At 55.7% G+C, this 26,818-nt stretch overlaps 1 protein-coding gene and 1 long non-coding RNA gene across 3 annotated transcripts; one reads left to right on the top strand and one right to left on the bottom strand.

The window, feature by feature from the left end:
• On the top strand, positions 1-25,945 carry PCDH1 (protocadherin 1). 2 transcript variants are annotated; one of them, XM_042937874.1, is made up of 6 exons: positions 1-161; positions 8,398-9,260; positions 12,491-14,686; positions 19,887-20,106; positions 21,088-21,126; positions 22,342-22,357. In XM_042937874.1, exons 1-5 carry the CDS (start codon positions 122-124, stop codon positions 21,111-21,113), a joined length of 3,345 nt encoding a protein of 1,114 aa, XP_042793808.1. In that variant the 5' UTR covers positions 1-121; the 3' UTR covers positions 21,114-21,126; positions 22,342-22,357. The 2 variants fall into 2 exon arrangements, with proteins under 2 accessions (XP_042793808.1, XP_042793799.1); XM_042937865.1 differs by lacking the exon at positions 21,088-21,126 and having other exon boundaries at positions 22,342-25,945.
• LOC122219556 lies at positions 8,729-21,366 on the bottom strand. Its single transcript, XR_006202441.1, has 4 exons — positions 21,298-21,366; positions 17,739-17,813; positions 13,263-13,398; positions 8,729-8,807 (listed from the first exon to the last, which is right to left on the bottom strand). It is a non-coding gene; the product is annotated as an uncharacterized LOC122219556 (long non-coding RNA).
• Positions 25,946-26,818: the final 873 nt, after the last annotated feature.

The raw sequence follows: 26,818 nt of genomic DNA, 5'->3' as shown, positions 1-26,818 counted from the left end.
CGGCGCGGACACGAAGCCGCCGGGGCTGCTGTGCCCAGAGCCAGCCGGAGCCGGAGCCTGAACCGCAGCGCCAGCCCGAGCCGTGCCGAGCCGCAGCCCGGGCCGGGGCCGGTGGCGGCTCATGGACAGCAGGGCCGGCGGCCGGCGGTGCCCCGAGGCGGGTAAGGATCCGGTGGCGGTGGAGGCAGCGGCGGCTCCCGGCCAGGAGCGGCCATAGCCGGCGGGAGCTGAGGGAGGGGCGCTCAGCGGAGCGAGGCCACGGGGGCCCAGGCTGTGCTCAGCGCGCTGGGGCTGAGGTGGGGGCGGCTGGGAGCTTGGGCTGGGGGTTACGGCCGGGGCACCCTGGCCTCCAAAGTCCGCGGCGAGGAGCGGAGCGAGAAGAGGGGGTGCTGAACCGGACCTTTGCCTCGGCGTCCCGCACCCCTGCGCGTTTGGACCCGCGGGGAATAAGGCGACTCTAGGAGCGCGCCGAACGGAGGTGGTTGGGGGAAGCGCGCAGCCCCCAGTTTGAGGGGGGGGCTCCCCGAGGACGAAGCAAGCAAGGACCCTAATACACAACGCACACACACACTTGTTGGGCGACCAGCTCGGATCACTTAGGTGCTTCAAGCTCCCCGCGGGCAACCAGAGGGCCAGACCACGGACATATGTACACGCATACATACATCCGTACATATGTGCACACAGACATACCTCCCGCACACCAGCGCCCACTGGGGCACCGTCACTAGCACATAATCCGCTTCAGCGTCTGCACGCTCGGCAGCACGGACACACAACCCTTGGCCACAACAGAGCGACAGAACATAACCGGGTGTGACATTCGGCGACATGGACACACAAACACAATCCCGTGCCCTCATGTACGAGTGTCACAGCCACAGTTCGCCAAATGAACACTCAAAACCTAGCCTCTCACATACATATTCCTTTAAGGAACACACCCTACCATAAAATATGTTACGCACTCCTTGGCCAGAACATAGATAACACAACACACGTCTCGCTTGCCCCCCTCAACTGCACCCACATAAACACACAAGCCTAGTGTCTCAGCACACGCCTTGACGGCACACACCCTAACACAGAAAGTAGAACCTACAGCGGCGCCTCACGGGCACAAACACAGAATCTACTGCTTCACACATCTTAACACTGGGTGTCACACACACCTTACACCAACAGTGTCACATTACACCTGCAGCCCATACACACAAATACACACTCAGTCCCTCTCCCTCCGAGGCCAGATTCCGTCCTGGAAAGCCGCTGGGCGGTCCGGCGAGCCCCCAGCGCCCCTTCATCTTAATCACGACATTGTTATTGTAAATATCAGCACAGCGGGAACCCTGGGGGCTGGCTGGACCGGCTTCCCTGCCTGCGTCTCCCCCACCCCCACTCCGCGGCCAACCCTGGCCGGGTATTCCCGGAACAGGCTGGACTGGCAGGCCGCGCCACCCCGGCTCCCTTGGGCTTCAGGGCCCCAGGTCCCTTTGCAGAGGGTGCAAGCCTGCGGCGGTATTTGCGACCCTCTTCGGGCCTTTTAGCTGCGTTCTGCGAGCCACCTGGGTCCCCAGCACACCTGGGTCCCGCACACCTGTGTCCCTCTCACACCTGGACGCCCCCTCCGCCGGGTGCCGGCTACAGGCCAGAGTCGTGTGCGCGGGCAAGGCCCTGCGGCCCGAAGGGAGATCGCTGCACGCGCTGGAGCAAAACTGGTAGGCGAGACGGACTCAGCTACCCTCGGGAGCCAGACTTCTGGCCTCAGTTTCCCCAGCAGTGATTGACGACTGTTTCTTCTAGCTGGAAGTATTCGGTGAGGCGTTGAGGTCTGTGAGGATTGAGTGCGGGGCAAAGACCCCTTTCTGCTAGCCTTGAGAGGGTCCTTTTCTGGAGAATGTCCCCACCCGGCTTGGCTCGCCACGCTTTGTGATTCCGGCGCCGGCTCGCTCCCCGCCCCCTCCCGGCGCCCGCTGCTCGGCTCCCGCCGGCGCCCGCTTGCTGGGGACCCTAGGCAGAGGGCCGAGACGCGGAGGAGGAGGGATTCCCCGCGGCGGCCGCTGGGGCCGGGGGCGCAAGGGGCCCGCTAGCCGAGGCACGTTCTCACCGCTCCCCCCTCCCCCGCCTCGCCTTGAGCTCCCGGAGGCCCTGCGTCGCTGGGATGGGGGTGGGGCCGCCTGAGTCCGAGGATGGTGGAGGAACAGCCGTTCCCCACCACCACACGACTGCGTCCTCTGGGAGGAGATGCCCACGCTCTGGGTGTGTGCGGGGAGCGCCCGCTGACCACGGAGGTGTAGACAGGGGGTTGCCCCGGCGATGGAGTCCAGGACACCTTGCCGGAAGACGCTAGGGGCCTTCCATTACCTGCTCTGGGCCAACTTCCCGTAGCTGCCAGGAAAGAGGTCGCCCCGAAGGTGTTTGTGACAGCCTAGAGGTGGGGGCTAGTTTCTTGACGTAGAGGTCTAGGAGGATTGAAATCTGTAATTACAAGTAGCCCAGGGCGTGGGGTGGAATGGGGGAGAGGGATGAGAAGGGCCTCCAGGGATGGCCTAGGGGTAGTGTAGTAGAGGAGCAGATCTGGTTGCAGTTCTAGCAGCGTGTTTCCCCTCTCTCCTCCGACCCAATTCAGTAAGTGACTTCATCTGGAAGAGGGTGTCTTGCTGGTCTGGTATCTTCCTAGCAGAGGGGCTGATGCTGCTGTGGCTACTCGGTCAGGGGATCTGGGCTAGATAGAAATAGTGAGCTTACTGCTGGGAGGAGAGGGGTGGAAGCACCAGGAGAAGGCCTGCGGGGGCGGGGGTGGGGGTGGGGGGTCGGGAGGGGGATGGGGAGGAGATGGAGAAGGCTCTTCTGATATGGGGTGAGGGCTACCCCTACCTTGAGCAAGGATAGCTGGTGCTGCAGAGTGAGATTCTTTCAACGATGTATTGAGCACCTGCTATCCACCAGGGCCCATGGTGGGTGGTGAGGATGCAATACAGTGGTAAGATACACACCAACCTTGTCTTCATAGGTCTGCTCAACTGGCAGGGGATGGGTGCATTTATTTACTGAACCAGTGAGCACCTACTGTGTGCCTGATGCTGGAAATAAAATGCTATATGTATGTATATATATCAGTCCTTTACAACGTAATAGATCTCAATGCCACAGATCTCATTTAATTCTCCCAGATACCTTCCAAGGGGCAGAATTTATTATTTCCATTCCACAATATGGAAGTAGGTTCAGAAAGGTGAAGTCACCTGGCCAAGGTCATATAGCTAGGAAGTAAGTGGTGGAGCAAGGGTTTGAGCCCAACAATCTGACTCAAGAATGCAGGTGCCTGGAAGCCCTGCAGAGGCTAATAGAGGGTTGTGAAAGAGAAGGGAGAGGAGCTGAGGGCTGTGCACTTGTTCACTGTGGGAAGTCTCTGAACAGCTCCACCCCACACAGCCCTGCTTGTTTACCCTACTCTCCCAGAGGTTGGCTTTGTCCTTTGTGGTTTTTGTTTGTTTTTTTTTTTTTTTTTTTTTTTGCCCCTGGTGGTAGTGGCTGTTGTGTAACAGTGCCAAGGGTAAGAAGGGTGGGGGTCAGAGCTGACCTGGTCCCAGTGACGGCTGCCTCTAAGTGTTTTAGCATTCATCAGAAAGTGGACCATGGTCCCTGAGGTGGACTGAAACTGAAGGTTCCAGGTGAACCTTCACTGCTATTCTCCTCCCTCCCCAGATGTTGACACAGATGGCGTTTTCCTTGGCCTTCCCTGGACTCTGCCCCCTCATACCTTATTGCACTCCTCAGGCCTGAGAAGAATGAATCACTGTGTATGCTGCAACTCTGCTTCTCAGGGTGCCTATGTCACGGGGCAGAGGTGGGGACACCCTTGCCAGGAAGGCAGCCAGTGCCTGGGCAAGGGCAGATAAGATGCTAATCACTTCAAAAGCTGCCGCCTGGGACTAATGACTCCCAATAACCAACCACCTGAGCAAAGTTCAGGGATGCTGGGGGCCAGGGTTAGGGCTGCCTCACTGCTGGTCCTGGTTCCTCTGACTCCTGCATCCCTAGGATGGCATGTGCCCTGTGGTCGGGTGGGGGGGGGGAGGCCTGGGAGGCTTGGGGTTCAGTCCTTGAACCCCAAGCCCTCTCTTTCTTTCCAGGCAAGTTGGTAGCCCGGAGTGGGGAGAGGGAGGGAGGGAGGAGATGCTACATAGCAAACACATTCTAGCCTCTGTGACCTTTGTTGATTTTCTTTCCCCCCCAGACTCTGGGCCTTGAAGAGACATTCTTATTTCCCACGTCCTGACTCTTCACTTACTACTTTTGTGACCTGAGACAGTTCCTTATTCTTTCTGAGCCTCAATTTTATCATCTGTACCATGGGGAGCTGGGTAATAATAAAGTACCCGTTTCAGAGGGTGGGGAGGATTAGATGAGATAATGTATGCAAATGGAGTAAAATCTCAGGGAGTGTTAACTGGGATGATAATGATAGTGATGACAGTGATGATGATGGTAAAGGCGACTGTAGAATTTGCACTTCTTTCTTAACTCCAGGGACCTAGTGTTTCCTGATATTGTACCCTGCTGTCTGGGGTGGGGGGTTCTCTAGGTCCCTCCCCCTAGAATCAGAATTCCTGGGGTGGGGGCATCATTTTAAAGCAACTTTCCAGGCACTTCATGGGCCTTAAAGCTTCTTCAACTCTGGCCCTCACTGTGTGTAGCCACACCCCCAAACCTATGTTCCCCTAAATTCCTACTTCCTAAAAACACCTTCTTCCCCATACCTTCCTGGCCTTGGATATTCCTCTGTGGCTCTCTTTCCAACTCAGAAGTTGTATACCACAGTCCTTTCCTGACTCTTCTGCTGGATGGAGGTAAGGGATCTCATAAGGGTGACAGTGTGAATGAGTGAGAGAGAAAAAAATGTGTGTGTGTGTGGCGGGGTAGGGGGTGGTTACTGTGTTTGAGCTGCCTGGGACGCCTGAGGGGTTAGAACTGTGTATTGTGACCCTGAGAGGGGGAAGGAAGGGCTTAGCCTGTAGCTATTGGAGCCGCTACAAATCAAAATCACCCTGACTCTGTCAGACCACAGACCTCTGAATTTATAGCCAAAATGTGTGAGCATTCATTTTTTCTTGGAAAAACATGCACCGTGGTTTCATAAAATTCATAAAGGGGGCTATGATCTAAAAAGGTTAAGAATCCCTGTTCTGAAGAGAGTGAGTGGAGGCAAGCAGTCACTGCCTTATTTCTCCTCTGTGTCAGGTTTTGGGTAATTCCCATATAACCCCACCCTCCCAAGATTTATGCATAGAATTGGTGTGCAAGAGGATTCCATCGTGTGTGTGTGTGTGTGTGTGTGTGTGTGTGTGTGTGTGTGTGCTGTTCCCCTCCCTCCCCCATGGGAGGACAGAGGGTCAGATACCCAGCAGGGAGTGAGGTTCTTTGGTGAGAGTCCATTGGAGGTGTGATTGGGTTGGAGCTTGAAAGTAAGATGAGCCTTGTGCTAGGTCCATTCAGGTAGAGGGGAAGTGATGGGAGGATGGTTCCACATGGGGCATTAGATAAATTCCTCCTTCCTTTACAGAGATTAAGACTGCAACTCAGAACAAGCACACACACTAATCTGATAGCAGCCTCACACATTCTGAGCACCTTACTGCCAAGGAGTGACGGTGGGACCTGGTGTGGTTCGGGAAGGCTATGTGAAGGAAGTCAAGTGTTTGACTGTGTAGGGAATCTGCGTTCAGTGAACATTTGCTAAGAGTCTACTGTGGACCTAAACAGAGAGGGATTAAATTTGACCCTGGTAGGTTCTCAATGGAGTAAGGGAATTGGGTAAGGAAATAAGCAGTAACCACCCAGAAAGTGCCAGGATAGGCTAAGCCTGGGAGCTAAAATAGTCACCCTAGGCCTCTTTCTGAGTGCCTGCTGTGTCCTGGGTCCAGAGCAGCGTCCTGAGGAGGTAGGAGCAAACAAAGCAGAGCCTCTCCTGCTGTATGCTCAGTCTTGTAGGAAAGACATTTGACAAATTACTTCCCAAAGAGCCACATAACTACAATTGTAGGTGCTTTGAGGGAGCATTTGTTGACTATTTACTGTGTGCTAGGCATTTAGCCCACAAAATTTCAAACTCCCTAGACAATAGGTAGTATTATTCCCATTTTACAGATAAGGAAACTGAAGCTCTAAATCATTTCCTCCTGCTCAGCAGCCAGGAAATGGGCAGTTAGGGTTCACCTCAGACTGTCTGATGTCTTCTTCATCCCGCAGCTTTACATGTGCCAAATGATTACAACCAAACAAGATTGACAAATAGTCATTGAGGTAGAACTGTTGTGAGCTCCACGGTAGCAGACTGAGTCTATCTTGTATGCTGTTGTGTTCCAGTGCCTGGGACAGAGCCTGGCACATTTTAAGTCACAATAAACATTTGTTGAATGCATGGTGCCCAGCATTGTGAAGGTGCGTGGGTTGGGGCAGGGAGATGAATGTAGGGAGCCTGGCCCTACTTTCAGGAAGTTTGGCGTTTGCCTGGAGAGCCAGAGAACGCAGGAATAGGTGCACAGTACTGGGGTTGAACAACACAGGTAGGAGGGCGGTGTCCCAGAGAGCTCAGTGATTCATTGCCACAGGATTGGAGCAGACAATAATGGCTGTGAGTTGGAGAAAGGAGAGGTCACCATGGGCTGGAGAGGCCTGGGAAGGCTTCTTGGGGGACCAGAGTCTGCCTTTGGTGGGATAGGTGCCACCTAAGACAAGGCTGGGTAGGATTTCCAGGTGGGAGGCAGGTACTTCAGGTGCAAATGGGGAGGTGGGAAAAGGAGAGTGACCCTGAGTCCTCTGCAGGAAATGCTTGACTTTGGATTTATTAATAGAGGAGCTGGCCATGGCCATGGCCTCCTAGAGGAAGAAGGGGTCAAGACTGGGACAGTAGTAGGTCTGGCTGGGGTCTGCAAACGCATAGCCTCAAAGCTGGAAGAGATGGGCAGAAGTGAGTTATTGGGGTGATGGGAGTGCAGCTTGTGGTTGGCTGTGACACACAGGGGCTCCAATTGGAAGGACCTGGGGGCTGGCATGGAGAAGCATGTCTGAGATGCGACTGGACCAGTTAAGGGGGGAGGGGCAAGGTATGAAATAGGGGCCAGATGTCTGTGAGGAGAGGGGTCAAATAGGAGCCAGATGTTTACTGAGAGACTCTACATAGGGCCTGGAGGGGAGTGGTCAGGGAGAGGCTGGTGGTGTGGTTGGCAGTTCTGTCCCAGTTAGACCTGCTGGGCTCGCAGTTGCTAAAGACAGGCCAGGGCAGCTCCCGATGCCACTTCCAGGGCTAGTCAGCCCTGACCACAGTCCTGACCCCAGTGTTAACCTCTACACTGTTCTTCCACACACCTGTCGGTGTCTAGTCTGCCCGCAGTGGAAGTAGGGGAGGGAGGGAGGAGCTGGAGTCCTGGGAACTGGCCAGCGCAGCATGTGTCTGAGGGGAGGTGGGTGGCTAACTCCTTCTCTTCAACTCCAGCCATCTCCAAGCCTTGATAGGTGCCTAGTTTCAACTGCCCCCCCCCCCCCATTGCGGGTGAAAGCATTGGGCACTGTAGGTGATTATTGTCAGAAATGAATCATTTGAGGGTGCCTTGGTGGCTCAGTCAGTTGAGCGTCCGACTCTGGCTCAGGTCATGATCTCATGGTTTGTGGGATCAAGCCTGGAATGGGGCTTTGCTGACAGTGTGGAGCCTGCTTCGGATTCCGTGTCTCCCCCTCTGCCCCTACCCTGCTTGCGCTCTCTCTCTCTCTCTTTCTCTCTCTCTCTCTCTCTCCCTCTCTCTAAGTAAATAAACATTAAAAAAAAAAGGCATTTGACATGTCACATCTCATACACATATATTGACTGGCATCTCAGAAGGGAGAGAAATGAGAGGTCCTTCCTACTCTCTCCAGCCATCCTGAGTGGCCCTCCTTATGGGGTCTGGGGAATGTAAGGGGTGCCCGTGTCTCTTTCCTACCATGTATGTGGGGGGTTGCTTAAGGCCTTCCCCTTCCACTTGCTGTCTCTCTGTATCTCAGTATCAGGGTAATTACCATGGGTGACTAAGGCAGGATGCTGGTGAGAAGGAGGTGTTGGGCAAAGCACAGAATAGAGAGCAGGGAGGAGGGAGTGTCAGGAGGGTCAGGGCGTTCCATGGGCGGGAGCTGCTCTAGACTTGTTCCAGGCCCCTTACCTGCTCCTCCAGCTGGGGCAGACACTGCTGCTACACCCAGCTGTGGGTGAAACTCAGGGTTCCGGGTTTTGGAATCAGGGTTCTGGGCTGGAGCTGAGCTCTCCTCATGGGCTAGTGTATAGGTGGCAGAGGGAGAGTCAGGGGCTGGCTTGGGTTCCTCCTCCCAGCTGACCTCCTGTTTTGCCTCTTCCCCTTGCAGCCCTCCTGATTCCAGAGCCTGCCAGGATGGGGCCCCTGAGGCCTAGCCCAGGCCCTGGGGGGCAACGGTTGCTGCTGCCTCCCTTGTTACTGACACTGCTGCTTCTGCTGGCCGCGTCCCCAGGCCATGCCACTCGGGTGGTGTACAAGGTGCTGGAGGAACAGCCACCCAACACCCTCATTGGGAGCCTCGCAGCTGACTACGGTTTTCCAGATATGGGCCACCTGTACAAACTAGAGGTAGGCTCCCCGTACCTGCGGGTGGATGGCAAGACGGGAGACATCTTCACCACGGAGACCTCTATCGACCGCGAGGGGCTCCGTGAATGCCAGAACCAGCTCCCCGGTGAGCCCTGCATCCTGGAGTTTGAGGTGTCTATTACAGACCTCGTGCAGAATGGCAGTCCCCGGCTGTTAGAGGGCCAGATAGAGGTACAGGACATCAATGACAACACGCCCAACTTCGCCTCGCCAGTCATCACGTTACCCATCCCTGAGAACACCAACATCGGCTCACTCTTCCCCATCCCGGTGGCTTCTGACCGTGATGCTGGCCCCAACGGTGTGGCGTCCTATGAGCTGCAGGCCGGGCCCGAGGCCCAGGAGCTATTTGGGCTTCAGGTGGCAGAGGACCAGGAGGGGAAGCAGCCACAGCTCATCGTGATGGGCAACCTGGACCGGGAGCGCTGGGATTCCTATGACCTCACCATCAAGGTGCAGGATGGTGGCAGCCCCCCACGTGCCAGCAGTGCCCTGCTTCGAGTCACTGTGCTTGACACCAATGACAACGCCCCCAAGTTCGAGCGGCCCTCCTATGAGGCTGAGCTGTCTGAGAACAGCCCCATAGGCCACTCAGTCATCCAGGTGAGAGGCCCCTCCATCTAACTGTTAGGGTTCCCACCTTTAGAAATGGGAGCCCAACCCAGCCTGATGAATGTTCCCTTTACTTAAGGGGAAACTGCCAGGGTACTGTGGTAAGAGCTTTTTTCCCCAGCCCCAGTGAGATCTTCCTATAAGCCCCACCCTACCCCAGCAGGTGATATGGTTTTCCTCTATCAAACTACTTAGAGTGACATAGCATAGCACAGATAGCATATGAACAACAATCCCCCCCCCCACCCATTCCCAAGGCCGACTCAAGTTGGAGAAACCTCTGAGAAGTGAAATCCCCTCCCAAGTCAAAAGATATTCTCCTCCCCAGCTGAGTGAGCCAAGTTAGAACAAGAACAGTCTCTCCAGAGATGAGAATATCTTCCCAACCAATGGCCCTTTAGCCACATGAGATTCTCCTGAAACTAGAGGACAGAGCCTTACTTTGCCTCTCCCTGACAGTCGAATGAGATTATTTTAGCCAAGTGAGTCCTCACAGTTCTAGAAAACTGCAGTCAGATGTCTGTCTGTACACCAGCTTCCTTCCCTGGTACAGGGTGCTCTTGAGTATGGGATGCTTGGTACAATGGGGGGTCGGTTGCTTCTACTGAAGTTCTCAGCACCCCTCTCCATGGGAACTGCCCCAGGGGCTTGGGCAGCTTGGTGGAGCCAGGGCCTGGGAGGGAGCAAAGAAAGCGTCCCTGCAGACAGGTGGGCGTATCTCCTGCTGTCATCTCAGCCCTGGCCTCCTGCCAGCCCCAGCTCCTTTCTCCTTCCCCCTGGGCTGAAGCTGTCTGTCTTTGAAGTGAGGGAGCTGAGGAGGGCACAGCCTGCCCTGTATACCGTTACCATCCTGGGAAACCCTTCATTCTGTATCCTTAAACTGAAGCAGGGCATGGGAAGGAGTTTCAGTCCTGTCCTTTTTTTTTTAAGAGGCTGGTGGACTTGAACGTGTAGAAGAGAGACTGAGGAAGAGTAGGGAGACAGACCATCAGAGATGGTGAATAATAACAGCCTGGGTGCCAGGCAGTGTTCCGAACACATTATGTGTATTATGTCATTTAATCCTTACAGTACAAGGTAAGCATTATCCCCATTTCACTGATGGGAAACCGAGCCCATAGAGATTTGGAAACTCACCTGATCTCACCCAGCTGATGTGTTCACATCCCACCCTGACCCCATCCAGCAGTCTGGCTTCAAAGCCTATGCATGTAACAGCTTAGATCCCCTTCCAGTGGGCTGAAGCAAGAGAGCAGGGCAGAGATGGGGCTAGAGGAAGGGCAGAAAAGAGAGGATGGGAAAGGACAAGCAGTGGGAAAGAGGCAGGAAGAACTCAAAAAGGCGGGGAGGGAAACAGAGACAGGAGTGAAGAGTCATCCAGACAAAGGGAGGTAAGATGGCAAGACAGGTAGATAAGAAGCAGGGTGACCAGTCTGGAGACAGGGAGAGGTGGAAATCATAATGAAAAGGTAGGGGACAGATAGACCGGGGACAGGGCGGTTGGCGAGAAGAAACAGGTTGGCTCTCACAGGGGTTAGCAAATACCAGGGTAGCTAGGAAGCCCTGCCCAGGTGTCTCCACTGTTGAAAGAGTGCTGGTTCCCAGCCAGAAGGAGAGGAGACTAGCAGTGGTTTGAGGGCCCATCAGATGTGGTGTCCAGCACTGTGTTAGCACAAATTTTCTGAGATGGACAGGTGGATGGACAAAAAGAGGGATGAATGTTGGGGTGCGTGGGTGGCTCAGTCGGTTAAGCATTTGACTCTTGAATTCGGCTCAGGTCATAATCCCAGGGTCATGGGATTGAGCCCTGCGTTGGACTTTGCATTGGGCATGGAGCCTGCTTACAACTCTCTCTCTCTCTTTTTCTCTTTTTCTTTCTCTTCTTCTGTCCCTCTCCCTAGTTCATGCTCTCTCTCTCTAAAACAAAGCAAAACAAAACAAAAAAGAGGGATAGATGCTATTTAGGGAGCTTTTGCCACGTGCCAGGCAGTGTTAGGCAGTTTTAGAAGTATTATCTCACTTAATTCTCACCACAACCCCGTGAGATAGGTTCTATTATTATCCCCATTTTATACATTTTGTAGACTGAGGCTTGAGGAGGTTGAGTAATTGGCCCAAGGTCACATAGTTAGTTGGAAAGTGGTGGAGCTGGGATTTGAACCCAGGCCTCGTCCGCTGTGCTTCTCAGAGACTCTGCCAAGTTATACCTGTCTGTTTATCCCCAACACCCACATCCTACTGCCATCACATTCTGTCTGTCTGTGACGTAATTCGAACCCTCTGTTTCTCCCTGACCAGTGGTACCTCATAGCCATTCCCACCAGGTTCCTGTTGCCCCATCACCACCCATATTTGTAGAGTTGGGTCAAGTATGCGTCGGCATTGGCGTGGGAGGGCGTGCCCACTGCAAAGGGACAGACAGTTCATTGTTTGGTGCTGGGATCCCAGCCCGCTGCCAGCAAGCTCTGTGGCCTGCACCAACCCCTCCCTGTCGGCCGCAGCAGCTCGGCCGCCCAGATTCCTCAAGTTGGTGCCTAGCCAGGGCCAGGCAGGAGGGAAGAAGCTGCTGAAACAGGTTTCCCCGGTTTGAGAGAGCAGTGGCCTGGCAGGCTCACTCTGACCCATATCCCCACCTGGCTCCTTTCAAAAGAAATCCCCTCACCTGTGGCCTCCAGGTGGGGCATGTGGGGCTCTACTCGTGTGCAAATACACAAGCGCACAAACACGTACCTTCTCACACGATAACAACCCCAGTCTTGTAACACATGTGTGTGCATGCGTGCATGTTATACACATATGTCATGCATACATGCCATTTCCACTACTCACACCTTTCCAGCTCTCTAGAAGGGTTGAAGGCCAGTTTAACTGGCTGGAAGGGCTGCCCCAGTTGCTAGCTGGATCCTCATCCCCATATTTGGGCACACTGGAACAGGAATGGTAAGCAGAGTTGAATTATGCCCCATCCCATCTCTACTAGTTGCTTGTAGCGCTGCTGAGGATTTGCAGGCTGCGTCTGTGCTCCTCCGGGAAATAGATCAGTGATACCTGCCACAATGTCAGGGTTGGGAAAAGGGCAGTATAGGTGCTGCTTTTGGAAATGGTGCCACGTTCAATGAATTCTATCTGCTGTGCTCATTGGAAAGGCAGCACACGTGTCCCTGACTTTGCTATCCCCAGACTAACTCATTCCTGTTTTCCTCTTCTCCCCTGCCCTGAAGGTGAAAGCCAATGACTCGGACCAAGGTGCCAATGCGGAGATTGACTACACATTCCACCAGGCGCCTGAAGTGGTGAAGCGTCTTCTGCGACTGGACAGGAACACTGGACTTATTACTGTGCAGGGCCCCGTGGATCGTGAAGATGTAAGTACCCTGCGCTTCTCAGTGCTCGCCAAGGACCGAGGCACCAACCCCAAGAGTGCCCGCGCCCAAGTGGTGGTGACTGTGAAGGACATGAACGACAATGCCCCCACCATTGAGATCCGGGGCATAGGGTTGGTGACCCATCAAGACGGGATGGCGAACATCTCAGAAGATGTGGCAGAGGAGACAGCTGTAGCCCTGGTACAGGTATCTGACCGAGATGAGGGAGAGAATGCAGCTGTCACCTGTGTGGTGGCAGGTGACGTGCCCTTCCAGCTACGCCAGGCCAGTGAGACTGGAAGTGACAGCAAAAAGAAGTACTTCCTGCAGACCACCACCCCGCTCGACTACGAGAAGGTCAAGGACTACACCATAGAGATTGTGGCCGTGGACTCTGGCAATCCCCCACTCTCTAGTACCAACTCCCTCAAGGTACAGGTGGTAGATGTCAATGACAATGCACCTGTCTTCACCCAGAGCGTCACTGAGGTTGCCTTCCCAGAAAACAACAAGCCAGGTGAAGTGGTCACCGAAGTCACTGCCAGTGATGCTGACTCGGGCTCTAATGCTGAGCTGGTTTACTCTCTGGAGCCTGAGCCAGCCGCCAAGGGCCTCTTCACCATCTCACCTGAGACTGGAGAGATCCGGGTGAAGACATCCCTTGATCGGGAACAGCGGGACAGTTATGAGTTAAAGGTGGTGGCAGCCGACCGGGGCAGCCCGAGCCTGCAGGGCACAGCCACCGTCCTCGTCAACGTGCTGGACTGCAATGACAATGACCCCAAGTTTATGCTGAGTGGCTACAACTTCTCAGTGATGGAGAACATGCCGGCACTGAGTCCAGTGGGCATGGTGACCGTCATTGATGGGGATAAGGGGGAGAATGCCCGGGTACAGCTCACAGTGGAGCAGGACAATGGTGACTTTGTTATTCAGAATGGCACGGGCACCATTCTCTCCAGCCTGAGCTTTGATCGGGAACAGCAAAGCACCTATACATTCCAGCTGAAGGCGGTGGATGGCGGTGTCCCACCTCGCTCAGCTTATGTTGGTGTCACCATCAACGTGCTGGACGAGAATGACAATGCGCCTTTTATCACTGCCCCTTCCAACACCTCCCACCGGCTGTTGACCCCCCAGACACGTCTTGGTGAGACGGTCAGCCAGGTGACAGCTGAGGACATTGACTCTGGTGTCAATGCTGAGTTGACCTATAGCATTGCTGGTGGCAACCCTTACGGACTCTTCCAGATCGGGTCACATTCAGGTGCCATCACCCTCGAGAAGGAGATTGAGCGGCGCCACCACGGGCTGCACCGCCTAGTGGTAAAGGTCAGTGACCGTGGCAAGCCCCCACGCTATGGCACAGCCTTGGTCCACCTTTATGTCAACGAGACCCTGGCCAACCGCACCCTGCTAGAGACCCTGCTGGGCCACAGCCTGGACACGCCATTGGACATTGACATTGCTGGGGATCCGGAATACGAGCGCTCCAAGCAGCGTGGCAACATCCTCTTTGGTGTGGTGGCTGGTGTTGTGGCTGTGGCCTTGCTCATTGCCCTGGCAGTGCTTGTGCGCTACTGCCGGCAGCGGGAAGCCAAGAGTGGCTACCAGGCCGGAAAGAAGGAGACCAAGGACCTGTATGCCCCCAAGCCCAGCAGCAAAGCCTCCAAGGGAAACAAAAGCAAGGGCAAGAAGAGCAAGTCCCCAAAGCCTGTGAAGCCAGTGGAAGATGAGGACGAGGCCGGGCTGCAGAAATCCCTCAAGTTCAACCTGATGAGCGACGCCCCTGGGGACAGCCCCCGCATCCACCTGCCCCTCAACTATCCACCGGGCAGCCCTGACCTGGGCCGCCACTACCGCTCTAACTCCCCACTGCCTTCCATCCAGCTGCAGCCCCAGTCACCCTCGGCCTCCAAGAAGCACCAGGTGGTGCAGGACCTGCCACCTGCAAACACATTCGTGGGCACAGGTGACACCACGTCCACAGGCTCTGAGCAGTACTCCGACTACAGCTACCGCACCAACCCCCCCAAATACCCCAGCAAGCAGGTAGGCCAGCCCTTGCGGCTCAGCACACCCCGGCCCCTACCCCACCCCTATCATGGGGCCATCTGGACTGAGGTATGGGAGTGACAGAGCAGGTGTATCAGACCTGTGTGCTCACCAGCCCGTAGGGGCCGACCCGAGCCAGTGGTGGGAGGTGGGACCAAAGATCTGGGGATGCTGGGGCCTTGGTGATGACACTGCTGCCTCACCCAGGCTCAGAGCATTAGGCTTAGTGAAAATTGAGGGAGGGTGTGCTCTGTGGCATCCTCCTCCTTGCCCCCGCCCCACTGGGAGAAGCCTGTGATTGTCAAATCCCGAGACACTAGACCCCACCTGGTCTAGCTGGTGGGGGCTGATGGGTGGGTGAGCAGAGGGGTTTGAGGGCAGAAGGTGTGGGAGGGAAGTGAAGAAGTCTATTCCAAACCTGGGTCTCTAGCTGAGACCTGCCATTGGTGCTTCTCTAGAAGGGAAACAGGGAGACCAGGGGTCCTAGGGGGTAACTGAGTAGGGACTCTGTCAGGGAAGGGGGCCTCCCTATTTGTGCCTTCTAGGTGTGCTGTGTCAGCCTCCTCCCCACCCCAGGCTCCTGTGGCTGGGCCCCAGCTCCCCTTCCCCAGACCCAAACACTTACCTCTGACAATAAAGTTCTCTATTTTTGGAGTTTTGGTTTCTTATTTTCCCGGAACTGAGAGAAGGAGTGAGAGAGACTGGAAACAGCCCTTTGTCCTTAGGTTTCCCCAATTTCCCCATCCCTTCTCTTTGCCCCTTCCCACTTCCTAGACCTGTGTTCAACCCCAATCCTATCTTAATTTACTGTCATCCCATCTACCCCCACGTCTGACAGTGTGTCCCCTCATCCTATGTTTGTAAAGCCTTCTCCCTAGGAATGACGTCCTGCGCCAAGAAAGGGCAGCTGCACCCAAGTGAAATGCACCCAAGTCCTGCCCTTTGTCCATTGGCTGAGAGTTGACCCTTCCAATCTGCTCACATTGAGCAGTCCCTGACAGAGCTCAGGCCAGAGCACCGGGTGAGGGAGGAGTACAGCGAGGAGTACTGCCTGCCCTTGATTATACCAGCCACCTTCCTCCAGGGCACGGTCTCCCCAAGTCCCTTTCCCAGCTGTTTCATCCCAACAGCACTCAATTCCCAACAATTACTGGGCCCTGCCCTGCATGTCCTCACCATGATCGCCAGCCTGGGCTACTGGGAGGGAGGGCCCAGGGAGACGGGAGGGAATCCTGAGGTTCTTTGGATTTGGCCTGCTCTGTATCCCCACTCTTAGGGTGCTCCCTTCTGACTGAGGCTGAGGTATCCTAATCCTACCTCTCCTCCCTTCCCTTCCTTCAGCTCCTTGCTCTGGCCACCCCTGGGCTGCTGGCTCTCACTCACTCTCTCTCTCTCCATCTCTCACTTCTTGCTCTCCTGGGTCTGCCCTGTCTCTGGCTGTGCCCAAGGGGAACAGGGGCTAAAGCCTGGGTGAGGGGCCTCAGGTCCTGGGAGAGTCTCTGAGGCCAGAGGCGACGCGTCTCCATGGTGACTGAAGAGCCTTGAGACACTCCCAGGAGGTTCAAGGCGCCAGCTCTCTACCCTGATTCTGTCCACAAACTCCCCAATGCCCTGGGCGTACCCCCAAAGTAAAAACTCCTGGGGCCTTTGGAGGAGTGGGGCATGGGCAAGTGAAATCTAGTTTCATGTCATTTCACTTGGACAAATAAGCATCTCTAGGGGGACCTCCAGCAACTCCTGACCAACCATTCTTTCTCTTTTGTTCCCATGCTTGCTGCTGCCAGGTGCATCTTTCTCTTTTCCCTTTAGCTTCTTCATCTCTTTTTATTTCCCAACAGCTGAGGGATTATCCCTTACTCAGCTGCAACCCAACACATCCATGGAGCCACATTGCACATCTCCCAACATTCAGACACAACCAAACCACAACACCATGGTTGCCACTGAAACACCTAGGCCAAGTTCCTACTGTGTGGTCAGCATAGTACTAGACCCTGAAGGGAAATGGTCGTATTTGTATGACACATGCAAGGGAAAAGATGAGGCAACTGAGAATCTTAAATGTCGAGTGGGACATAGTAAAGCTTTTTCCAAGTTGTTCCACTATAACTTCTGCAACTAGATGCTTCCTTTTTTTTTTTTTTTTTTACCTTATACTAGGTACAATGTACCCTACTCAGCACTTTATGTGAATTAGCTCATTCAGTGCTCATAAGTCTTTGTGACATAAGTCATTATGATGCTCATTTTCCAGAAGTGAAAACTAGTTAGCGATGGAGTCAGAATTCAAACGGAAAGCATCAGGAAATCTGACTTCCAGAGTCTGCTCTTATCCATAATACTATACAAAAGGGGTCCTGTGATTAAGTTAGTTTGGGGAGTAAGAGATGCACTATCACATTAACCTATTAAAGGCTCTGCCAATCCTGTGAGAATTGGGGGGAGCCTGTTACACTTTGTATAACTCTGGGTTTTCCCAATTTATTTGACCATAGTGCCCCCTCCCTTTCTTTGAGGAATGCAGTATAACACCTGCAGAGGACAAGGGAGTGGGCTCCTGGAAGGAAAATGTCAAACTTGAGCCAGCTCTTCAGTGATGAGCAGGAGCTGGGCAGGAGGTTCAACCAAGGGAACCAGCTCCTGAGGCAGCAGTGAGCATGGCCAACTTGGGGACAGGGAGAGGGCAGGAAGGGGAATATTCTGGTTGGCATGAAGGCTATAGAAGAGAGCTGAGAGAGGAGATGGGAAGAACTGTAGGTTGTAGGTGACACAGATGCCATGCCAGAAGTTCCTGAACAGGAAATGGGAGCCCCTGAAAAAGCTCATGAGTTTTGGATGAACTGAGTTTTAGAAAGTCCAGTGGAACGTATGGTGGATATAAAGGGGGTAAAGGTGAAGGTACAAGACTGAAACTCTAAGGTCTGGACTAAAATGGTGGCAGTGGGGACAATGAATGGATGGATTTGGCTAAACTTAGGGAGAAACAACCTGTAGGGCTCACAGGATGACTGGATATAGGGTAGGGAGGGGGAATGAGTAGGACACCTACCAGGATTCCCAGGTAAACATTTTCCTTCTGTGTCTGGGTGATAGGACAGTGATGAAGTTGCTGCCCATGCATAAGCTGGTGAAAGAAAAAGAAGAATTTGGTTTCAGATTTGTTGAATCTGAAGGACCAGTAGGGACGGCCAATGGGAAATATCCAGCAAATGTCTAGAACTTCAGGACTGGAGTCAGAGAGATTTGGGATCTAGGCTTTTTAAGATTTGATAGTGATAAGAATTACAGGGAATGTTTAGGGTTGAGTATGATCCAACCCTTCGTTTTACAGAAAAAAAATCCAAGGCAAAAGAGACCAAGGGGCATGCCTAGTAGGCAAGTCTGAAGCTTTGGATTACCAAATGTATAGGTTCTTTGGGGAGGGAGAGTTACTGGCTGTCATCTTGGAGAAAACTGGAAGGAGAAGCACCTGACAACCAGATGTCCCTGTGCCTCACAGACCCCCTCCTGGAGACTGTTCACTTCAACACCAGGTGGACGATGCTCCTTTACAACATCCCAGCCCCAAATGTCCAGGTCCATTTTGGGGACCTCGTCTGTCATCACCCAGACCATTCGGTGTTTTGGATAACAACATGGATCCCAAGAAGGGTTGCCTATTCCTGAAGACGAGGTGGGAGCCAAGATGGGAAGGTAGTTCTGGGCTGCCTTCCCAAAAGCTTCAGGGCTCCTTGTCCTGACAGCTCCCGTCACCACCCCAACTGCCTTGGATGGGATGGAGATTGTTATGGTATCAGGAGGGTGGGTCTGCAAACTCAGGACCCCTTCCTCTGGCCTTGTTGATAAGTTCCTATTGAGGGCTTTAGAATAAAGACAAAGCACCAGCGAAATCTTAGAGGATTGGAGGGAGCCTGGAGACTCAGCCCAAGGAGAGCCCTGGCCTGAGCTACTCCCACCCCTGGCTTCCAGGGACCCTGGGTCTACACCCTCCACAACTCCTGATTTCTAGTTGGCAGGAAAATCAGTGGCAGTCCCAGGTGGGTGTTTGGGTGACTGGTTGGTGGTGCCAAGTGCCAAGCTGAGGTTGCCAGGTTCCTGGGATGATCATTAACCTGTGGCAGGCAGACAGGGCTGCCTGGAGCCGCCTGTCACGGTTCCACTGCCCCTATCCCAACCCCCAGTCCAAGCTTCTAAGTCCAGGCTCCACCAAGCCACAGCCCCTCCCAGAAGCTCCTTCCCATTTCCTAGAAGGAGAATCCATCTGAGGCCTGCCTTCCTAATTCCTGATGGATGCCAGGCCCATCCCCCTATGCCCAGGTCCTCCTGGGCCCTACCCTCTACAGTTAATACTGTTTTCCTGATCTGGAGGATGGAGGAGTTTCCATTGTTCTCCTTCCCCACCCCCAAGGGGCCCTGGTTTGTTATCAGGCTCCCCTTCCTTCTTCCCTCCCACCTTTTTCCATTCCCAGGCCTCTCTAGAGGGGGATGAAGTGGGGACAAGGGGCTTGAGTGGGAGGGGACGCAGGAGGGAGTCCTGAGGCAGCCGGCAGCATCACACAGCAGGGGTAGGAACAGAGGATCAGAAAGACCTTGCGATCTCATTTGGATGGAGGCAATGGGAAGTTACAGAGCAAAGAGACAGGTGAGGAGCTGAAGTTCGGGGATGCTATTTGGAAATTAGGGAACTGTTCTGGTATCGGTGAGCTGTTTTGGAATAAAGAGTTCATACTGCTTTAAGGAAGCTGTTCTAGAAATCGGAAGCTTGCTCGTGTTTGAAGGCTATGCTGGAATTAGGGGAGTTGGCTGGTATTGTGCTATTCTGGTGTGGGCTGTTCTAGAATTAACGGCTGTGGCAATACTGGGAAGCTGTGCGGCGGTGAGTGGTTGTACTGGATTAGGCTTATTGTGGTGGCCTGGGGGCTCTAACAACACCGGGGCCTATGCTGTGTTGGGACTTTCAGTGTGGCCTTGGCTATCCTGGGAGCTGTCCTAGAATTAAGGGGAAGTCCTCGACTGGCATCTGTGCTTTCTTGGGGGCTCTGCTGTTGCTAGGGGGGCTGGGCCTCCTCTCGGGTGCTGCTGAGGCCTGGGGGACCGGAAGCTCTGGGGCAGGCCTGGCAGGGGCTGGGGTTCGTGGTGGTGGTGGGCCCCCTGGGGCCAGCCTGCCTGCCACTAGTGACACTCCTTGTCCCCGCAGTTACCTCACCGCCGCGTCACATTCTCCGCCACCAGTCAGGCCCAGGAGCTGCAGGACCCGTCCCAGCACAGTTACTATGACAGTGGCCTGGAGGAGTCTGAGACGCCGTCCAGCAAGTCGTCCTCGGGACCCCGACTAGGCCCCCTGGCCCTGCCCGAGGACCACTACGAGCGCACGACGCCCGATGGCAGCATAGGAGAGATGGAGCACCCTGAGAACGGTGAGGAGCACCAGCACGGTCAGGGCGCCCTGGGAGTGGGCAGGAGCTGAGAATGGTGACCGGAGTTTAAACATACCTTCCATTTATTGAGCTCCTGCTGTGTGTTCAGCAGTAATCGCGGTGCTGAGTGCTTTCAGCCATATACCCATTTAATCTTCACAACTTCTCTCTGATCTGAGAACTTTATTGTTCTCTTTATAATGGAGTAACGGTGAGCTCAGAGAGGTTGAGTCACTTGCCCAAAGTAATACGCAGGAAGTGACAGAGCTGGGAGGGATTCAAACCCAGGCTTCTCTGACTCCTAAGACCTTGCATTCAGTACCACATTATACTGACTTCCTGGGAACAGGGACCAGGAGAACGGTGGCCAGAGGGCTCAGGTGGTGGTGAGGGAAACTTGGGGGAACCTCGAGGTAATGAGGGTCCATTAATGGGGTCAGAGGGCCTTGAGAAAGGGGAGGGGACCCTGGATGCTATGAGGAGCTCAGAAAAGGGTATGATGATCCCCTGAGAGGAGGAGCCGGAGAGGGTTTAGCTGAGGAAAGGGAGCGGGGAGGTGTGGGGAGGGGAAAGGCTTGTCTGGGAGGGGTTTGAAGGGTGATGGCAGAAGGGATGTCTGGGCCAGAGCAGAGGTCAGTGTGGGGATAGATGGTGGGTGTGCTGTCAAAATGCGTGTGTCTGTGTAGTGCGTATTGCATGTGTGTGTGTCTGAAGGCATCCATGGTAGCTTGTGGAGGGGGAGACTGAATAAGCTTCCCCTTAGGACTGAAAGACTCTCCACCTTATAGCTGTCTTTGGGTCTTGCCCCCTCCCTCCGTCCAAACTACCCCCCCAAAAACGATGAAAAGTTCCACTCCCCAGCTCTCAGGAACAGGGCACTTGTCTGACATCCCAGGCCCTAGGTCTCAGAGGGCCCTCCATCCCACTATGCCCCTCCATGCTCTATCTCATGCCCATCTCGTCCTTTTTGTGCCCGCGCAGAGCCGGCTGGCCGGAGCAGGCCCTGAGGCGGAGTGCCAGGTATGTGGGAGCTGCTCTGGGGTCTGGGGTCTGTGGGACTTGGCCCAGCACCCAGCTCCGCCCACCCAGTGCCCATGCTCTGCTCTGTGCCAAGTTGGGTCTCCCAACTCTGCCCTGAGAGGAAGAGCCTTGGTGCTTTGAGGGTTAACAACAGAGCTGTCCCCTCCTCACCTTGCACTGGCAGGAGGCCAAGCCAGGGTGGGTGGTACCAAGGGAGCCCCTGCCCCAGGCAGTGCTGCTCAGTCATGTCCCTGAGGGAGGGTCACCGCCTGGTACCGTCCCTGAGCAAGGGCGGGACAGGGGCAACTGTGACAGGAAGTGCTCATGGCCCAGCCGTTCCCATGGAGACCCCCGCTGCCCAGCAACCACACCGGCTACTGATGTCAGGCGGCCAACTCCTGTTCCCGTGGGTGTTCTGGGCAGGGAGCCGGAGCTAGGCCAGGGGTGGTGGTTGGCATAGGGGGCTGGAGTGAGGTGGGGAGGGGTTGCATGAGTGTGCTTGTGAGTACCTGGGTGTGTGCTTCTATGTGAACTGTCCACACAGAAGCTCATCCCCTCTCCCTGGCTTTAAAGAAGGGCCTTGCTATGCTGTGGAAGGGTGGGGTTCCAGGACAGCTGGGAGCATGGTGAGTTTGAGGGGGTTCAGAAGGTATGTGCCCACATTCGTCTGAGGATTCAGATGCCCAGTGTAGATCTGTGTGTCCATGCCTATCTGAGGATAGGGGTGTGTGTGTGTGTGTGTGTGTGTGTGTGTGTGTGTGAGAGAGAGAGAGACAGACAGACAGACAGACAGACAGACAGAGATATTGTGCCTTTAAATGAGGATGGGGGTTTCACACTCCTAAGGGTAGATTTGCTCGTTTAAGCCGGTCTGGAGATAGACAGATGATGGGGTGTGTAGATGGGTTCTGTGTTTATGCACCTGTCTGAGGGCAGATTTGGTGGGCGTGTTGATAGGAGAGCTGGGGGGTGGCTGAGGATGGAGGAACGCATCTATTTAAGGATAGATTGTATGAGAAAGAGAGAGAGAAGAGCATGCGGTGGATGGTGGGAGGGTGTGTGTCTATTTGCAGGTGTGTGTACCTGTGAACTCAGTGGGCAAAGAGGGCGCGCACCCTGTTCTGAGGCAGGGTGTGGGCACCTGTGGGAAGCCACGGAGTGGAGCTTTGTGAGGTTTCTTTGCCTGAAGACTGTCCTCCCCACTGTCTCCTGCAGACCTGCGCCCTTTGCCTGATGTCGCCATGACAGGCACATGTACCCAGGAGTGCAGCGAGTTTGGCCACTCCGACACGTGCTGGATGCCTGGCCAGTCGTCTCCCAGCCGCCGGACCAAGAGCAGCGCCCTCAAACTCTCCACCTTCGTGCCTTACCAGGACCGAGGAGGGCAGGAGCCTGTGGGCGCCGGCAGCCCCAGCCCCCCGGAAGACCGGAACACCAAAACGGCCCCCGTGCGCCTCCTGCCCTCCTACAGTGCCTTCTCCCACAGTAGCCATGATTCCTGCAAGGACTCGGCCACCTTGGAGGAAATCCCCCTGACCCAGACCTCGGACTTCCCACCTGCAGCCACACCGGCATCTGCCCAGACAGCCAAGCGTGAGATCTACCTGTGAGCCCCCTTCTGGCCTGTGGCCATGCCCCTCCCCCAGCCACCGGCCAGCTCCCAGATGGGCCCATTCCAGGGCCCTGCTCCTGACCCCTCCAGCGTGGACTTCCTGGCCAGGGCCCTATGTGGGGGTGAGTACTGGTCTCATGACCACGCAGGCCCTTCCCCCATGCAGGGTCCAGGTCCTTCCTCCTCACTTCATCCCCCAGCCCCTGGGAGCCCTTCTTCCCCTTTATGGGGCTCCCCCCAGCTGGTGCCCAAGAGGGCTCCTCTACAATGTCTAGGCTCCCTTCTCTCAACTTCCAGGGAGTACCCCCTCACTTCGGGCAGATGGTGGAGTCAAGGGTGGGCAACACACTTTTAACTCATTGTTTCTCGCATGGCCGACTAGGGTGGAGACAGGATGTCCCCATTCCGGCCCTGCTTCAGGGCTGAACTGGGGAGCCCCTCTCCCTGGGAACTCCCAGAGGAAACTCTTGACCCCCAGGGGCTCCCTGAAGGGCTTTTGTTACCAAAGGTGGGGTGGGGATGGGGGTGGGAGTGGGGCGGAGGCCTTGTCTTCCTATACTGCTCCTGGGCTGGCCCACCTGCCTGCCACATGCCCCTGCCTGATCCCATCTGGGCACCCCCCTTCCCTACTGGTCATGCAGTGTCTGTATATAAGGACCTTGGAATGATGTCCCCATTTCTGCCTGATTTGCAACTTTTCTTGTTGATGTTGTGTTGTTTTGGGGGACCCCTCGGAGGGGGGGCTGCCCTGTGCCCCCTCCTCCCTGCCGCAGTGCCCCCCACCCCAGGCCTCTACTGTTCCATGTTGTAAATACCCCTGGGGCCGTAGTGGGATGGGGGTGCAGGCCAGGGAAACAGTGGGTGGGTGGGGGTGGGAATGGGGGTAACATTCGCCTATCAGCAGAGCTGGGCTTTTATTTAATTTTTTTTAAAAATACAAATCTCTATTTTTTTGGAACTGTTGCGCTGTGCCCTGGGGGGGGGATCCCTGCTCAGGCTGGCCCCCCCACATCCAGATGAGCATCACAGAGGGGCCCTGAGGCTGTGGGGGGCAGCTGGACAGGGGTGGGATGACTGTGCCTCTGGCCTGGTTGGGTGAGTTGGGAGCAGGAAGGTTTGCTCAAGGGGTGGCTGGTCGCTGCCCCCAGCAGGGGGAACCTGCACCCTGCCCCCTCCCTGCCCCCCAACCCCCAGCCCCTGCCATGACTGACCCGTCAGCCTGTAAAACCACCATTGCCTTGATCTCAGGGGGTGGGAAGGGCTGCCTCAGGGCACCCTGGGCTCCAGGCCCCCTTCTTCCAGTTGGGCTTCCCTTTGCCAGGGTCAGGGGTCCCATGGGGGAGGGGGTGGGGAGATTGGGGGGCAGAGAAGCCCAGTCAGCCATGATGAGGTGGGATTCCTTTCTGCACCTCAGGGGGCCAGGGTGTGAGGGGCATCCTGCAGAGCCCCCATCTCCCACTGTGGCCATCTCAAAGCCTCAGTCCCTCTCCCTTCCAGAAACCCCCACTGCCTTGGCCCATACCTCTCCAGCTCCCCAGGGGCCCAGGCTGGGAGGCTGGAGACTCAGGGTATGGCCTTTGCTTGACTTAGTCTAAGCTTGGGGGGCAGCCCAAGGGTGGGAGGGGGTGGTTACAGGCTGCTGGGTCGTCTGGTGCCTTTGGGAGCTGTGCTGCTGGGGTCTTGACTCCTGTAACCCCAGAGACCCCATCTCCACCTTAGAAAAGCCAGGGGCCTGAAGAATCACCCTATTCTCTGCTCCTTGCCCCTAACTTGGCTTGGGGTAACAGTGCTGGGAAGGAGAGCATTGTTAGGCTGGTGGCCTCAGCATACACAGCCCTTCTATTGAGGGAAGAGGGTAGAGTGGGCTGGGGTGGCAGCAACCAGGTCTGGGGGTTGGCCAAAGGCTCCTTTCCCTGGGGGAGGCCCAGAAGTGGGCTGGGGGCTTATTAAAGAGACAGCTCCCTTCCCCTGCACAAACAGGGCAGGTGCAATAGTGGTGGAGTTGGTAACATGAGGTGCCCAGCTGGTGGGGCAGTAGCCTCAAGGGCTGTCCTGGGTCCTGGAGGTCAGGATTCTGGCAAGAAGATTGTATGAGGCCCATTTGCTTGGTGGAGAAGGTGGTCCAGACAGGAGGCATTCCTGGAGTCAGTGGACTCCCCTGGAAGCCCCTGGTGGCCTGGGCACCTTGCCCTGGTCTTGGAGACCCCTGAGCACTGAGTGGAAGGGCAGAGGAGCATTTTGCACAATGGAAAAGCCAGAAGGAAGGGGGTAGCCCAGATGGCTGGGAGGGCTGAGAAGCACAGAGGGGGAGCCCTTCCCACAGGCCAAGGCAGAGTCCTGGCCCCCTGGTTGGGGTCAGGGTGCTGAGTCTTTCACCGCCTGGGCACTCGAGAGGTGAAACCAAAGGTGGGCAGGGGATGGGTGACAGCACTGGGGATCACCCCCATTGGTCCTAGGTCTGTGAAACCCTTCCCCAATGCCTTGTGTCGCGTACAGTTTTATGTACAAATAGGCGACATTTGGCCAGAGGAGACCCCCTCAAACCCAGCCTGACCCAGTCAGTGTCTTCCTAGAGGGGACCTAGTTGGTCCCCAACCCCCTACTTCAGAGCATGTCTCTTGGTAGGGGGAGGGTATATGGGACCTCTCCTGGGGTCCCTGAAGCGTGTCTCACATCCCTGGGGGAGGGTCTCTGGGGCATCTCTCACCTCTGGGGGCTCCCTAGGCCCTATCTCTCCCTTTGGGAGTCTCTGGAGGGACATGTATTCCCTCTGGGGACCATGGGAGCATGTCTCCCCCCTACCCAGGCTCTCTGGGGAGCCTGTTTTCCTCCCAGGGTTCCTGGGAGTACTTAAGGCATGTCAGTCTTGGGCCATCTCTCTTCCCAGGGAAGGGGGCTATCTCTGCAGCATGTCTGGGAAGGGATGTTTCCGGCCCTCCCTGTATCTCTCCTCTGGGGGGTGTCTCTGACCTGCAGCACTTTGGGAAGAGACTGGGCAGCTCTGAGCTGTCTTTTCTCCTGGAGGCTCTGGGATACCTCTCTCTCCTGAGGACCCGGCCTCTGGAGCCATTTCTTCCCTGGGTGTGGGCTGTCTCCTGGTGTTGGAGGGCTTTTGTTGGCCATGAGAAAGTCTCTTAGGGGGCGTCTCCATGCGGGACTTCTCTGGGAGGGGGGACTGTGTCTCGCCCATGGGGTTCCCGGGCGGGTGTGTCTGCCCGTGGGGAGAGGGAGACTGTGTCTCCTCGGGTTATCTGAGTGGGGAGGGGGGCCGTGTCTCTCTCGTGTGTTGGGGGGTGGGGTTCGGGGAGGGGGGTTTTGGGCTCATCGGGTGCCCACACTGGGGTCGTGTTTCTCTTGGTTCGTGCCACTTCCCACCGCCTCGCTCCTCCCGGGAAGGGCCCCCGCCCCGCCCTCACTCGCCTCCCATCCCTGGCGCTGCGAGCACAATCCCGTTGATTTGTAATGATTTCTGTCTCTTTCTGTCTTTCTCTTTCTCTGACCCCCCCCCTCCCCCGCCGCGAGCATGCGCAGGCACCGCCCCTACCCTCTCCGGTTCGGTTCGTTTCCGGTTTGTTTGCTGAGCTGTCAATGGAAGACCCGTGTAATTATTCCCGAGCTTTACAATAAAAGTGTGAAAACCGGACCCCACCTCGCTTCTTCCGGGCCCTCAGGCCTGCGTCCCGGGAAGACTGGGGGCTAAGACTGGGTTAGAGGCCTTTGAGGGGGCCAGGAGACGCGGCCGAAAGGAGGGACGGAGACCCATTGAGATCAATCGGTGCCACTCTGGAATGGGGGCCAAAAGGACGCAGATTGAGGACAGACATCTACTCTGTGCTTGTCAAAGTGGCCCCTCCCCCAACCAATCCGCTGGCCCAACCCGCTCCAGGCAATCCCAGCCCCGCCGCGAGCTAAGGTGCGGGCTAGGGATGGGGGGGCGGGGGGGCGCTGGGGAAGGTCACGCTGTGCTGCCTTCTTCCACGGGGCATGTATCCTTTTCCATTCCCCTTTCATTTGGCAACAAGTATGAATTACAGATCTGAATGGAAGAAGGGGTGAGAGATATCTGTCTGTCGCTGCGTC

Source organism: Panthera leo, chromosome A1 (assembly GCF_018350215.1).
Source record: "Panthera leo isolate Ple1 chromosome A1, P.leo_Ple1_pat1.1, whole genome shotgun sequence".
NCBI lineage: Eukaryota > Metazoa > Chordata > Mammalia > Carnivora > Felidae > Panthera > Panthera leo.
This window is presented reverse-complemented; position numbering and strand designations above follow the sequence as displayed.

What these genes read in the sequence shown, in the direction of transcription:
- PCDH1 (XM_042937865.1), top strand. Translation starts at nt 122, where the DNA reads ATGGACAGCAGGGCCGGCGGCCGGCGGTGCCCCGAGGCGG. An exon ending in CCGGCGGTGCCCCGAGGCGG is followed by an intron (nt 162 to 8,397) that starts GTAAGGATCCGG and finishes TTCCCCTTGCAG; the next exon opens with CCCTCCTGATTCCAGAGCCT. An exon ending in TAGGCCACTCAGTCATCCAG is followed by an intron (nt 9,261 to 12,490) that starts GTGAGAGGCCCC and finishes CCTGCCCTGAAG; the next exon opens with GTGAAAGCCAATGACTCGGA.